The sequence below is a fragment of the Stegostoma tigrinum genome, chromosome 5, assembly GCF_030684315.1.
Source record: "Stegostoma tigrinum isolate sSteTig4 chromosome 5, sSteTig4.hap1, whole genome shotgun sequence".
NCBI lineage: Eukaryota > Metazoa > Chordata > Chondrichthyes > Orectolobiformes > Stegostomatidae > Stegostoma > Stegostoma tigrinum.
The window spans coordinates 118,302,858-118,317,370 of record NC_081358.1 but is presented as its reverse complement, the minus strand read 5'-3'; the positions used below and the strand labels follow the sequence as shown (position 1 = coordinate 118,317,370).

Sequence of the window (14,513 nt, the reverse complement as noted above, 5' to 3'; positions counted from 1 at the left end):
AACCACTTTCGCTGGCAGCCTATTTATATGCACACCACTCTTTTCATGAAGTTGCCTCTTATGTCCTTCTTAAATCTTTCCCCTCTCACCTTAAACCTATGCCCTCTAGTTTTCAATCCCTGGGAAAAAGACTACATGAATTCATCCAATCTATGCCCCTCTGATTTTATACACCTCAATAAGAACATGCCTCATTCTCCTATGTTCCAAGGAATAAAGTCCTATCCTGGCCAACCTCTCCCTATAACCCAGGTCTACTGGTCCTGACAACATCCATGTAAATCTTCTTTGCACACTTGCCAGTTTTTAATTATGTCTTTCCTATAACTGGGTGACCAAAACTGTACACAATGCTCAAAGTGCGGTCTCACTAACTCCGTACACAACTGTAGCATAACGTCCCAACTCCTATACTCATTGCCTCAATCGAAGAAGGCCAGCAAGCTAACTGCCTTCTTCAACACCCTCTGTAGACAGTTTCTCACAAATCAAGAAAACACTATCAACTTTCTCAGATCCAATGTGTGTGACCTACACCATCTCACAGTGAAGTACAACTGTGCAGTTTTGCCCACTGACTTAATCAGTCTATGATCCTTTGTAATTTCCTGCTCTCGTATGCAACTGTCCACCTTTGGAGGCCCATACTATCTTGGGCTGGTCTGCTGAACTCCTCCACCTCTCTGTGTGCAACAAACCTTTTAGAAATCAAAATGAGACTGACAGAAAGTCTCCAGCAGCCAGGACACTGTCCCCACCTTTGCTTCTGAACAGAAGGGTCTAGGCCCGAAACGTCAGCTTTTGTGGTCCTGAGATGCTGCTTGGCCTGCTGTGTTCACACTTTGTTATCTTAGCCACGACAGTATAATTACATTTCAGTAATCATTTGCCAAATGAAAAGGAGTGATAGAAGTACAGGTGTTACTCAAAATTCAATCAGATTTCATGACATTTGAGTTAATAAACAAGAGAAATGCTGGCACAAATGGCTCTTTTCTTACAGTATCCATATCACAGGGCAGCATAGAAAGGAACAGCAAGACATTGTGACCTTAACCTCAAAAGAACTCAGGGGCTGTTTTCAGGGAGACCTAGCAAAATCAGAGTCAAACTGCAGTTAACAGGGATATCTAAGCTTAGAGAGTAATCTATTAGCACAAAAGCTGTCATTTAGAATTTATGCCAAAAGATGTCAGCAGTGTGCTTTATAGCTTGTGTCTCATTTATAAAGCATAATGATACTGAGCTGGAGTACAAAATTTAAAAATCAAATCTATGACTGGGAGGGCATGGAACATTTCCTGATTTCCCCCCACCCCCACCCCCCACCCTTGTCAATAGCCCCTTCTACCAAAAATCCCTGAATATAGGTGTATCTAATGACATACAGCTATCACTGACAGAGAATATCCACAGATCACAGTATTCCTACATTGGCTCACCATTACTCTATATGTTAATGAACAAGGTGACATTACTCCTTGATCAGGGAATTGTTTCCTGTATTTATTCTCTAGAGAAACTTAGAATTGCAACACTGGGGAATTGTCTGTATACAATTTGTGATGCCTGTACCTCTTCTCATCTTGAAGCACTTGCACTGTAAATTTGTTTTCTTACCCTCCCTTTCAAAATTTTCTTGTGATTTTAAGTCACAAGTTAAAAACTGATAGTTGTTTAAAAGTTTCTGATGTCCGTGCACTGTAAAGTGCAATCCATGGTGCTTGCTAAGCCTGTTTAATCAACACTGCTGTCCAACTAAATTCTGCAGGTGCTCTGCAAATCTCTCTGCACCAGCATATCTTCACTAAAGTTGCATATTATACATCCTCAAACCACATACACATTCCCATTTCCTTTCATCCTTACCATTTCCACTTAAAATGATTAGTACAACTGAATGGAGGAAGTTAATAATCAATCAACCAGACTGCTGAGGGTCTGGAGCCACCCATCAGCTGTTTTGATGACAATGGCAAAACCAAAGAGGAAGTGGAATGCTGAAATACAATACATGCACCATCATCTTAAGAAGTGCTGATTTCTACCAAATTAAGATTAAAGTTTTTTTTAAATTATTAACTGTATTGTGCCCTGAAAACCAGGAATGCAAAATGATCTTGTCAGAAAAATACTGAAATTTTAATTCTGATTTTAAACATTGACAAGCCCTTGTCCTAAATTTCACATTGTAAACTTACCAATTCATACATTTGACCATTAATAAAAAGAAATTAAAAAACAACAGAAGGCCAGATGTTGCTTATCCAATGGGATGTGCTCAACACCTTCATTAGCTGTTGTTTCATATTACCTCTAATGACTTCATTTTCTTCAACAGTATTTTATGTTCTGAATTCTGGACCTTCTCTTTGAAAAACTCTGCAAAAGATTTTCTTAAGACGAGCTTCATCTTGTGCTTTTTAGCCATCCTAGAAGGACAAAGACCAGTTATACAAATGCTATAACTTTACAATGGCTGCATTACAAGTAGAAATTATACTGAAAGGAGCTCACCTACTGGCCAAAACAGCAGGCAAAAAGTATTGATAAAGACCTGTATTCTTACAATATACTTGACTGTTACAGTTCCATTAACACATAAGCACATTTATTAACACACTGAAATGCTCATCTGAATGTTTGTTGTGAGAAGGGAAACCATGAGACAATAAAATTCTCTTTGGGAAATCTACAATCCAGCCTGAAAGAAGATTCAAATATCAAGTCCCCTTCTTTTAATACCCCAAAATACATTTATTACTTCAAAAGAGTACGTGCATTAAATCTAAAAATCATTGCCTAAAATGGAAACAAAAACAAAATGTCACAAGGCTGGATTAGCAATTTATTGTTTCTGTAATATAATTCTTTTAAATTTTGAGGGCATTAACAGTAAAAAGGAAAAAAGATGATTCAAGGCAAATAATATTTTTGAGAACACAAAATTTTCTCAATGAAAATGAAACCAAAAATTGGTAGGTCCAATGTTTTACTGGCATGGAGTACAAAAATAAAGAATCTACTTGAAACACAATGGGTGACATCTTAACTAGTTAAAGGTAATATTCTAACAACTAAGGCAATACAATCGTTGAAAGCTAACGTTTAAACTTTTGGAGATATTACTTTCAAGCATTGTAGTGCCTCTATCACTTTGCACCAAAGACATCTAAATTTCCAAATAAAAAGCCATGAGCCAAGATAGGAAATCTATAGTTCTAGTTCTGAATTAGAACAGCTTTCTCAACATTATTACCCATTCAAACAGCTTACTCTTCAAACAGTGGAAAATAAACAAGGAATTCAGGGACGTTAACGACTCCTTCCAAGTTGAAGTCATATTGACAGCCAAACAGTGGGTATTCTCCCTTCTTTTGAAATGTTACACTGTACAATTCATTTCCAAACGAGCTGGTTTCTGATGCCTCCAGACGTTTTCTGAGGAGGAAAGACAATGTGAAGTACCACCAATGTCATTAAAAAAAACAGCATTCAAACATGGTTAAAACCATCAGATTCTCTCAAACTACACAAATATCTAAATGACACAATTTGTATTGAAACTGGATTCAAGAATGGATGTAATAATTCATTAAATTCAGGATTGAAAAGTAACAATCAGAACTGCAATGGTTAAGAACTACAGCATCGGTTGTTGAGTGAAACAAAGCCAAATGCCGGGTGCTCAAAGAGGTGGAAACACAGAAAACAAGAGGAGTGGGAAATGTGGCCATTAGAGCCCATTCTGCCGTTCAAACTGATCAACTCAGTACCCTGTTCCCACTTTCTACCCACAGCCTTTGATCCCTTTAGTCGAAAAACTTAATCCAACTCTTTGAAAATGTCCAATGTTTTGACCTCAATTGCTTTCTTTGGTAGACAAGTTCACAGACTCCCCGCTCAGAAAAAAAAATTCTCATCGCTGTCCTAAATGGGCTGCCTTGTATCTTTTGACTGTGATCCCCGATTCTGGACTCCCGGATCGTTGGGAACACCCTCTTCAGTCCTGTTGAAATTTTGTGGGTTCCTATGAGATCACCCCTCGTTCTAAATTCTGGTGAATTGAAGTCCTAATCTATCCAGTCACTCCTTTCATCCCAGGAATCAGTCTGCAAATTCTCCTTGCACTTCCTCCAAAGACAGAATATCCCCTCTCAGCTATTGAGCCCAAAAACGCACCAAGACCCCACACAATTGCAGTAAGACATCGCTATTCCTGTACTCAAATCCTCTTGCTCTGAAAACCAATATACCAAGTGCTTTCTTTACCTGCTTGCTTACTTTCAGCAACTGGTGTACAAGAACTCCTAGATCTGATTGTACCTCCCCCTTTCCCAATGTATCACGATTCAAATAATAATTTATCACTCTATTTTTGCTACCAAAATAGATAACCTCACATTTATCCATATTATATTTCATCTGTCATGCATTTCCCCACTCACTCAACCTGTCCAAATTACAAAGCAATGGAAAACCATGACTTATGAAAGAAGAGTCGAAACGAATTCAAGTTAGCGCATTCATGTCTAATCTGTTGACAGACTTTGTTTGGAAAATGGCAACAACATAATAACCAAGGTTCCGTGTCAACAGTTTGTGGGCCAGGAACGAGGTCAAGGATTAAGTGATAAAATTCATTGCTTCATGGTGAACTTATTGAAGGACAGGAAGAGAAAGATAAACATAACATGTCGGCAGTAATTACAAAGTAGGTACTATTATGGTCAGACGTGAGACTTCAGCTACCTCCAAAATGTAGCTTTAACTCGGATGGAGTATCACAAGTTACTAAAATTAGTGACAAAGATACGAAGTCACACTCACTCAGTCCATGTACTTGCCAAATTAATTGACTGAGCCTCCACTATTTACAATCTCTTTCAATGATCTACCTTGGAAGACTGAGTGAAATGTGCTCACGTGTAAGTGGGAACAGAAGCTGAGAAGACAGTGCAAAGCAGCTGTGAAAGAAAATAAGAGTTTAGTGGGCAAGAATGTGGCAGGTAGACAAACACCGGAAGAATGCAAAATTATCTACTTTGGTAAGAAAAATCAAAATTGTTAATAGATCACAAATTAAGAAATGTCAGAATTCAATAGGACTTAGGTAGCCTTGCACAGGAATTTAAAAGGTTTGCTGAGTAATTCATGCAAATGGCACATTCCCTATCAGAGAGGTTTGGATGCATAGGGTTCATACTTTCCAGGGTCTAGAGGAACAATGGTCATCTCATTAAAAATATTATACGTTTAAGGAATTTGACTGAGTAGATAGTGAGGACAACATTTTCCTGGATAATGAGTCTAGAGCTAGTGGCTCACATTTGCAAAGTGGGGAGGTGGACAACGGGACACACATCATTTTGGTGGGGATGAGGAGTCATTTGTTGACTCAGAAGACGGTGAATCTTTGGAAGATTCTACCCTATAGAGAACTGGGTGCTCAGTCATTGAGAATATTTAAGTCAAGGATTAAGGGGCTTCTTCTTCAGTTCTGAAAGGTCACTGGACCTGAAACATTAACTCGGCTTTCTCTCCATAGATGCTACCAGATCACCTATGTTTTTCAAGCATTTTGTTTAATTTTCTGATTTCCAGCTGCTTTAGTTCTTCTTTGTTTGACAGGTTTGTCCATAGTAAGGGAGTTTAAGGGATATAACAATGGAGCAAGTTGGCTTAGAGGTAAGAGAGGTGCCATAATCTTACTACATGATTGAATCCATTCAAAAGATCAAATATCTACACCCATTTATGTTCTTAAATGCAGTTAATTTAGCCTAAATAGCTATTTCTTGCAGTCAGTCCAAAGATGTGGACATCACTAGACCTGCTAGCATTTCTCTATTATCTAATAGCAGTGGGTCTTCTTGAACAGCTCCAATCTGCATAAAGAAGGTGCTTTTTGGTAAGGAGCTCCAAGACTTTGACTCAACAATGGCAGTCCAAGTTACAACACTGTGCAACAAGGTGGGGAGCTTATGGGGGCATTCAAATGCACCTGTTCCCCTTCCTTAGGGAGTGGAGGAGGTTCTAGGTTTTGTGGAAGCATACAACACGCTTATGGTGAAGGGGTGGATATTTAGGCAAATGCAATAAGTGCCAATCAAGTTGGCCGCTTCATCCTGTATAGTGTCAAAGCTGGAGACTAGTGGGAGTCAATTCATCACATTCCCAAAAATGGTGAGCCATTTATGAGAGTGCATTTCTAATTTGGAAACAAGGAAACAAGATGGGGAATTTAATCCACAAACATCAGTAGTTATGAGCACGTGTGCTGATAAATCTACAAAAACAAAAAATGCAATATTTGGATGCACTGTGGAAGATCAAAAAAAAATACTGGATTACTTTTGGAAGATGAAACATGTTTGAAAGAAAACACATTTTGTTGAACTGGGCAGTCAACACAATCCACCTGTCTTAAAGTCTACTAGCCTGAGAAAGGACAGGACAGTCAGAGGTAGGTACAGAGATGATCAAATGACAATTTCAAAGAACAGTGAGTTGGGTGACGAGGTTAAGTGTTATGGCTAGCGTTAGACTATTAAACTATTAAAAACTGGCTTCTCACTATAAAATATTCAAATATCAAGTTATACATTATCAAGAAGGAAAGCAAAATACAACATTTTTCACCAAAATGGTTCAGCTGTGGAACAAGTTCCCTTGGTAATCCTTTGAAGCTGAATTTAACAACATGTCCAATGAAATTCCTGGAAGTTTGGGTCTAACTTAGCATTTTCTCGTTCTATCATCCTGTTATTTATTTCCTCCCATATCCAAGTTCAAATTCTTATTAAGGTGAAACAATTTACACCAAGATAAATTAAGACTCACACAAGTTCAAAAGCATTTGGTGTAGTTCCAATGAAGTACCCTCCCGGACGCAAGCGTTCACACGCATTCTTCAGCATGGTGTCTGCCTGTTGTAATGTTTCAAAGGAATAATGGTAGACAAACTGACAGCTGCAGATGTCAAAGACTACATCAGGATCCTGATACTTCTCAGTCAGCAACTCCTTTCAAAATAAAACAGCAAAAACTCTTTCAAAAACAAAATACTGTGGATACTGGAAATACCAAGTCAAAACAAAAAAATGTTGGAAAAATTCAACAGCTCAAGCAGCAACTGTGGAAAGAAACAGAGTTAATGTTTCAGGTCAAGTGATCTTAAATATTGATCTGCATTCGAGGTATTTTCTAACTAAAAGACTTTGATTTTTAAAGGGGACATGGCGGGATAGTGGTAATATAACATATAACCAGGCTTATAGCAACAAGGAGCTGGGTTCGAATCCAGCCTTAGGCAGCGGTCTGTGGAGTTTGCAAGTCTTCCCAGTTTCTGCTTGGATTTCCTTCAGATGTTCCAGTTTCCTCCCACAATCCCAGGATGTGCACTTCAGATGGGTTGCAGCGTGCAGGCTAGGTGGGGTAACTGTGGTAAATGTGGGTGACAGGGATAAGAGGGGATCCTCTTTGAAGGATCAGTGCAGAATCGATGAGTCAAATGGCCTCTACCTGCACTGTAGGGATTCTATGATTCTATGATAACAGATGTCATTTTGATTTAATTTGAAGGATCAGTGCAGAATCGATGAGTCAAATGGCCTCTACCTGCACTGTAGGGATTCTATGATTCTATGATAACAGATGTCATTTTGATTTAATCAAAGCTCTGGAATGAAAAGTTTGTCTAGTAGCAACTACACTGATGATTGTTGTAAAATCCCATCTGGTTCATTACTTCCTATTAGGGAAGGAGATCTGCCATCCTTATATTGTCTGGCCTACATGTGACTCCAGAAGCATCATATTATTGTTGACACTGGGTAACTAGGGATGGGCATTAATTGCTGACCTAGCGAGCAATGTTCACGTCCCTTGAATGAATTTTTAAAATGGTCATTTTTCTACCAACCTTCTCTTCCCAATACCTTCAAGGTTGTTATATCACACACCTTTGTGCTCAGTCAATAAAAATAATCAATTTGGATTTTATTTACCCACCTCAATCCTCATCATGACAAACCATAACTAAGATTTCCAAACTTCTTTAAAATGGACAACATCTACAAAGGAGATCATGAGCATCCAGAGGGGGAACAGGAGATTTGCTAGAAATTGTATCAGGTGTGGATGGAGAAACTAGGATTTCCCTTCCTGCTGCAGAGAAGGTGAAGGGGAGATTTGGTCAAGACTAAAAATAACAAAGGGTTTTAAGGGAGTAAGTAGGAGAAACCACTTCCAGTGTCAGAAGAATCAGTCACTGAAAGAAATAGGTTTAAGCAATTTGGCACAAGGATCAGAAGTGACCAGGAAAAACACCCACACAGTTATGTTGCAAGACTTCAAAAAGAAAAGAAACCAGATGGACTTCCTGGCACTAATCTAAGCAGCATTAACGACAATGGCAAATCCAACACCGCCAATCCGACAAAGTCTTCTTTAATAAGACCCTGGGCCTTGTACCAAAACTGGGAGAGCCGTGTCACAAACTAATCAAACATGATCCAGACATTGTCATACAATGCATTCCTATCTTACAGGAAATGCCCAGGCGCCATCAGCACTGGCACTGTATGTCCTGTCCCATGAACAGGGCAGGCCCAGTAGAGTTGAAGGCATACAGTTCAGAAGCAGTTTCTTTAGGATTCCTCAATATTGACTACTGACGCCATCAGGCAAAACACGGCAAGGAAACATCCTGCTGATCGTCACATACTAACACCCTCCTCTCAGCAGATGAGTCAGTACTTTTCCAAGTTGAGCTAGACTTGAAACAGACACCATGAGTGGCAAGTGCACAGAATGAGATCTGGGTGGGGAGCTTCAATGCTGAAAAACTACTACTGACTTGACCTGGTTGAGCCCTAAAGGATATTGCTGCTAGACAGGACGTATGGCAGGTAGCGAGGGAACCAGGAGGGAAAAACATACTGAAAGCATTCTCACAAATCTCTCTGTCACAGATATATCTGCTCAAGAGAGACCACTGCACACTCCCTGTGGAGATGAAGTGCCATCTTCACACTGGGAATACTCTTCATTTCATTGTGTGGTCCTACAAGCAAGCTAAATAGGATCAAATTAGAAAAGGCCTAGTAATTCAAGACTGGACACGTGTGAAAGTGTATAAGCAGCAGCAACACACTCAAAAACAATCTGCAACCTCACTGCCCAGCATATCCACTTCCACCACCACCATCAAACCAGGGAGAAACCCTGGTTCAAAGAAAAGTGAGGGCGGGCACACAAGAAAAGCACTGAGCATAACTAACAATAATGGTGTCAAGCTGGGAGAAGCTAAAGCACAGGACAGGACTACTGTGTATCAAGAAATATAAGCCGTTACTTAACTAGAGCTAAGCAATTCCACAAATGAATAGATCAGATCTGAGCTTTGCAGCCCTGCCACATCCAATCGTGAATGGTGTTGCACAATGAAACAACTTGATACAGAATGGAGCTCCACAAAGCTCTAAATGATGGAAGAACCCAGCACATCAATGCAAAACAGAAGGTTGGAGTATTTGCGGAAAGTTGCCACCCAGGTTGACAGGGCTGTTAAGAAGGCATACAGTGTTTTAGCTTTTATTAATAGAGAGATCAAGTTCCGGAACCAAGAGGTTAAGCTACAGCTGTACAAAACTCTTCGTGCGGCCGCACTTGGAGTATTGCATACAGTTCTGGTCACCACATTATAAGAAGGATGTGGAAGCTTTGGAAAGGGTGCAAAGGAGATTTACTAGGATGTTGCCTGGTACGGAGGGAAGGTCTTACGAGGAAAGGTTGAGGGACTTGAGGCTGTTTTCATTAGAGAGAAGAAGGTTGAGAGGTGACTTAATTGAAACATTTAAAATAATCAGAGGGTTAGATAGGGTGGATAGGGAGAGCCTTTTTCCTAGGATGGTGATGGCGAGCACGAGGGGGCATAGCTTTAAATTGAGGGGTGAAAGATATAGGACAGATGTCAGAGGTAGTTTCTTTACTCAGAGAGTAGTAAGGGAATGGAACGCTTTGCCTGCAACGGTGGTAGATTCGCCAACTTTAGGTACATTTAAGTCGTCATTGGGTAAGCATATGGACGTAGATGGAATAGTGTAGGTTAGATGGGCTTGAGATCGGTATGACAGGTCAGCACAACATCGAGGGCCTCAGGGCCTGTACTGCACTGTAATGTTCTATGCTCTATGTTCTATGTTCAAAAGGTTGGGGCGGCATGGTGAGTCAGTGGTTAGCACTGCAGCCTCACAGCACCAGGGACTTGGATTCGATTCCAACCTCGTGTGACTGTGCAGAGTTTGCACATTCTCCCTGTGTCTGCGTGGGTTTCCTCCGGGTGCTCCAGTTTCCTCCAAATAGTACAAAGATGTGGAAGTTAGATGGAGTGGCCATGCTAAATTGTCCACTATGTTCAGGGACCTGTAGGTTAGGTGGGTTATAGGGGTGAGGGTCTGGGTGGGATGCTCCAAGGGTCAGTGTGGACTTGTTGGGCCAAAGGGCCTGTTTCCACATTGTGGGGATTCTAAAAGTGCTAGTGAATGATCTCTCTGCCTCATTCTGCCTTCAAATCAAGGATGCCAGTTCTTAGCCAATTCAATGCACTCTAAGTGTTATCAAAAATTAGTTAATGACACTGGATACAGCAAAGGCCATGGACCCTAGCAATATTCCAGCAATAGTATTAAAAACATATTGCAGAATTTGCCACATACTTAGCCAAGCTGTTCCATTACAGCTATAAGTCTGGAATCTACCCTGTTGCGCTGCTGGTTTGCTTAATGTTTGACAATTCATGATTCCTCAGATAACAGTCCACGTTCAAATGCAGCAAGGACAAGGCAATATCCACAGATAGTAAGAACTGCTGATGCTGGAGTCTGAGATAACACAGTGTGAAGCTGGAGGAACACAGCAGTCCAGGCAGCATCAGAGGAGCAGGAAAGCTGATGTTTTGGGTGAGGACCCTTCTTCAGAAAAATGACAATATCCAGGTTTTGGCTGACAAGTGACAAGTAACATTCACGCAAGTGCCAGGTAATAACCAGCTCAAACAGAGAATCTAACCACTGTCCTTGACGTTCAATGGCATGACCCATTACCAAAACCTCCACTACCCTGTGATGTTACCAATGACCAGAAACTGGACCTGTCATATAAATACCATGTCTGTAAGAGCAGATGTAAGTCAAGGAATCTGCTGTAAAATTGTATGAATCTACAAATCTTGCAGTAACTCATCACCCGATTTCCCAAAGCCTGTCCATCATCAACAAGATGTAAGTAAGGAGTAGCACTGTAGTACATCCCATTTGCCTGGACGAGTGCAGCTCCGACACCATTTAGGCTTGATAGCCCACTTGTCAGTACCAATCCACAAACATCCAGTCCCTCAACCCAGTGACATTCAGCAGCAGCAGTGTGTACCATCTACAAGATGCACTGCAGAAATTTACCAAAGCTCCTTAGACAGCACCTGCCAAACCCACAACTTCTATCATATTGAAGGACAACGGTAGCAAATACGAGAATACCATCACCTGCAAGTTCCTCTCCAAGGCACTCAACATTCTGACTTGTAAAAATATCGCCATTTCTTTGCCGTTGCTGGATCAAAATCCTGGAATTTCCTCAACATCATTACGGAAGAACCCGTACCAAATCAAACTAAGTGAGAGGGCAAAGAACTGACAAACAAAGTATAGTGTGGGAAGACATGAAACTGTCACTTTTGGCAGACAGGATACAAAAGCAAAATATCTAAACAACGGGAGGTTATACAGCTCCACAATGCAGAAAGATCCGGGCATCCTAGGCCATGAATCACAGAAGATTAGGATGCAGGTGCAGCAAGTAATCAGGAAAGCTAAAAGAACATGGGGTTTTCTTGAAAGAGGAAATTGAATACAAAGATAGGGAGGTTATGCTTCAGGTGTACATGGTACTGGTGAAACTACATCTGGAGCACTCTGTACAATAGTGGTCAACACACTTATGGAAGGATGTCAATACATTGATAGCAGTTTAGAGAAGGTTTATCAGGTTAATACCTGAAATGTATAGGCTACTGTGTAAAGAAAGGCTACACAGGCTAGGTCTGTATCCTCTGAAGTTTAGAAATGTCGGAGATGACTTAATTGAGACAAGTGATCCCAAGGGATCTTGATTGGGTGGATGTGGAAAGAATATTTTCTCTTGGGGAAGGATCTAAAACAAGGGGTCAAATTTTAAAAATAAGTGGTCGACAATTTAAAACAGATGAAGAAAAAACATTTCTCTCACAATGTCAAGTGTCATAGGAATCCCTTTCATCAAAAAGCAGTGGATATAGAATCTTTAAATATTTTTACAGCAGGAATAGATAGATTCTTGATTAGCATGGGGTTGAAAGATCACTGTGGGTATGCAGGTATGTAGCATCAAGGTTAAAATTAAATGGCAGAGCAGGCCCAAAGGACTCAGTGGCTTAAAATTGTTTCTTGTTCATGTGTTCAGTTAATGGAGTGCTGCACTTCAACATGATAGCTTATCACCTCTTTCTCAAGGGCAATTATGGATAAGCAATAAATGCTGTCGGTACCCAAATCCCATGAACAAATTCAGTTAGCATATAATTTACTCAGCTTCAGGCTAGTTAGATTGCACATAACAGAGCAGAAGAATACTGGAGAATTTCAATGCATTTAAAAAAACAAAACGTTAGTACACCAGTTATCGGATTCTGAAAGTTACCTAAACAAATGTTTTTTTTCTGAAATTTATGAATATTATAGTTATTACCACTAAGCAGGCTTCTAAAATCATCAACATTTATAAAGATTTTCATAAAACACAAATGTATTGCAATGCATAATGGATTTGAAGATCAGATACAATTAAATTGAAAGCATTTTACCTTCGTACAGTCTGCTCTTATAAATTCTGCAGCAAAAAGATGTTCGTTTGAATAACATCTGTTTTTCATGTCAGTGTACCGGTGAATGCACTGTTCGACAGAAACATCAGCAATATCTGTTAGAGGAGAAGGGTGAAAAGGAATTTAAGCAGCTATCAGCTTCACCAATTGAACATAAAGATACAACTTTTAAAAACATATCTTGCTCTTCATCTGACACCGGTCTCAATTTCTAGCTAAATTTGGTGCTACAGTAAATTAAACGCTAAAATAGGTTCCTTTGTAGTCAATAAAGGTAACAAGCCTCATTTCACATGTGGCAAATGAAGAATGAAAGAAATATATTAAGTCATCACAATTAATCTCAAATGAAGAAACTGACAGTAAAGAACCAGAAGTGAAAATAATAAAGGAAACAGTTTTACATTAGAAAATTATTCTTCAGTAATTAAATAAATTGGACTGCATGCTTATTCTCCTGGAATTAATAACTAACAAATTACTTCTGCCATTTAAAGCTCAAATGCTGATGACATTTCAACACAAATAGCAAAAATATTTCAGGTCATCCTTTCTGATAGTATTTTTTTTGGAACAGCATTAACTTAAATTTCAACGAGATTTTCATATCATACGAGTCTTAAGATTAGGTTACATTTTAAATAAACCAACTAAAATGAAAACAGTGCACAATTCAAATATTTGATACAATGCTCGATTCTGGACCAATTTCCAAAACAAAAAAAACTGTTATCTTGCTCCCCCAACAAAATTACTTACCGACACAAACTAACTTATTAATTTGTCCTTTTTTCCATTTCAGTAAATCACCACCTTTTCCACAGCCCAAGTCCAAGACAGTGATGTTGTGTCTATTTCTCAGCTTTACATTTTCAAGATACTCACCTGCAATAAAAGGCAAGAACTTATCAATTTAGTTCAAAATTCCTCAAATGGCATTGTCTGATTTATTATTAACCACATATTTATCTGGTGCAGTTCATTGTGGCAATGAAATGACAGCAAAAAATGCTAAGACACGCACGGCTAGGGGTGGAGGGTACATTTCAACTATGTGTAATGTGGTTCAGATGAGTAGTCACATCGAAATTATAAACTTTTTCTTTTCCACAAGATGATTGTCTTGCTACGGCATATTCTAGTTTCTGGTATTTCTGAAATATAAAGTAACCAGTTCAACAGCAACTTTACAAACATATACCAGTATATATAACTATCATAGATTACTACAGACAATTTAAAGTTTTAGTAATTGCCCTACAATGGTTAAGTTATTGTGACCAAACAAATCCTCCCTCAATGTTGTCACCACACCTCAAACTGAATTCTCCTTGTTGTTTCCACACAATATAAACATTTGCAGAAGGAAGTATGCAATGGACACAGAGCAATGATTTCCACACAGTTCACTCATCAGTTGATGGGATTAAATGGATTGATCTTCGTGCTCACAACTTAGGGTGTCTTCTGAACTTCACTAGATAACCACTGAGAAATGTGTGCAAAAGTAAAAAGCTTTGCCAATTCCAGCATTTTAGCTACTGACTGTTAAAATACAACACGTGACAGCTTATGATTTGATGCCTTCTGC

At 39.4% G+C, this 14,513-nt stretch overlaps 1 protein-coding gene across 1 annotated transcript in view; it reads right to left on the bottom strand.

The window, feature by feature from the left end:
* The window catches only part of rnmt (RNA (guanine-7-) methyltransferase), a 34,408-nt gene that overhangs the window by 15,840 nt on the left and 4,055 nt on the right, over positions 1–14,513 (bottom strand). The window contains exons 3-7 of the mRNA XM_048530004.2: positions 13,682–13,807; positions 12,902–13,017; positions 6,844–7,025; positions 3,277–3,441; positions 2,315–2,432 (exon numbers count right to left, since the gene is read on the bottom strand). Coding sequence (XP_048385961.1) covers positions 2,315–2,432; positions 3,277–3,441; positions 6,844–7,025; positions 12,902–13,017; positions 13,682–13,807 — 707 coding nt within the window. The remainder of the gene's footprint in view (positions 1–2,314; positions 2,433–3,276; positions 3,442–6,843; positions 7,026–12,901; positions 13,018–13,681; positions 13,808–14,513) is intronic.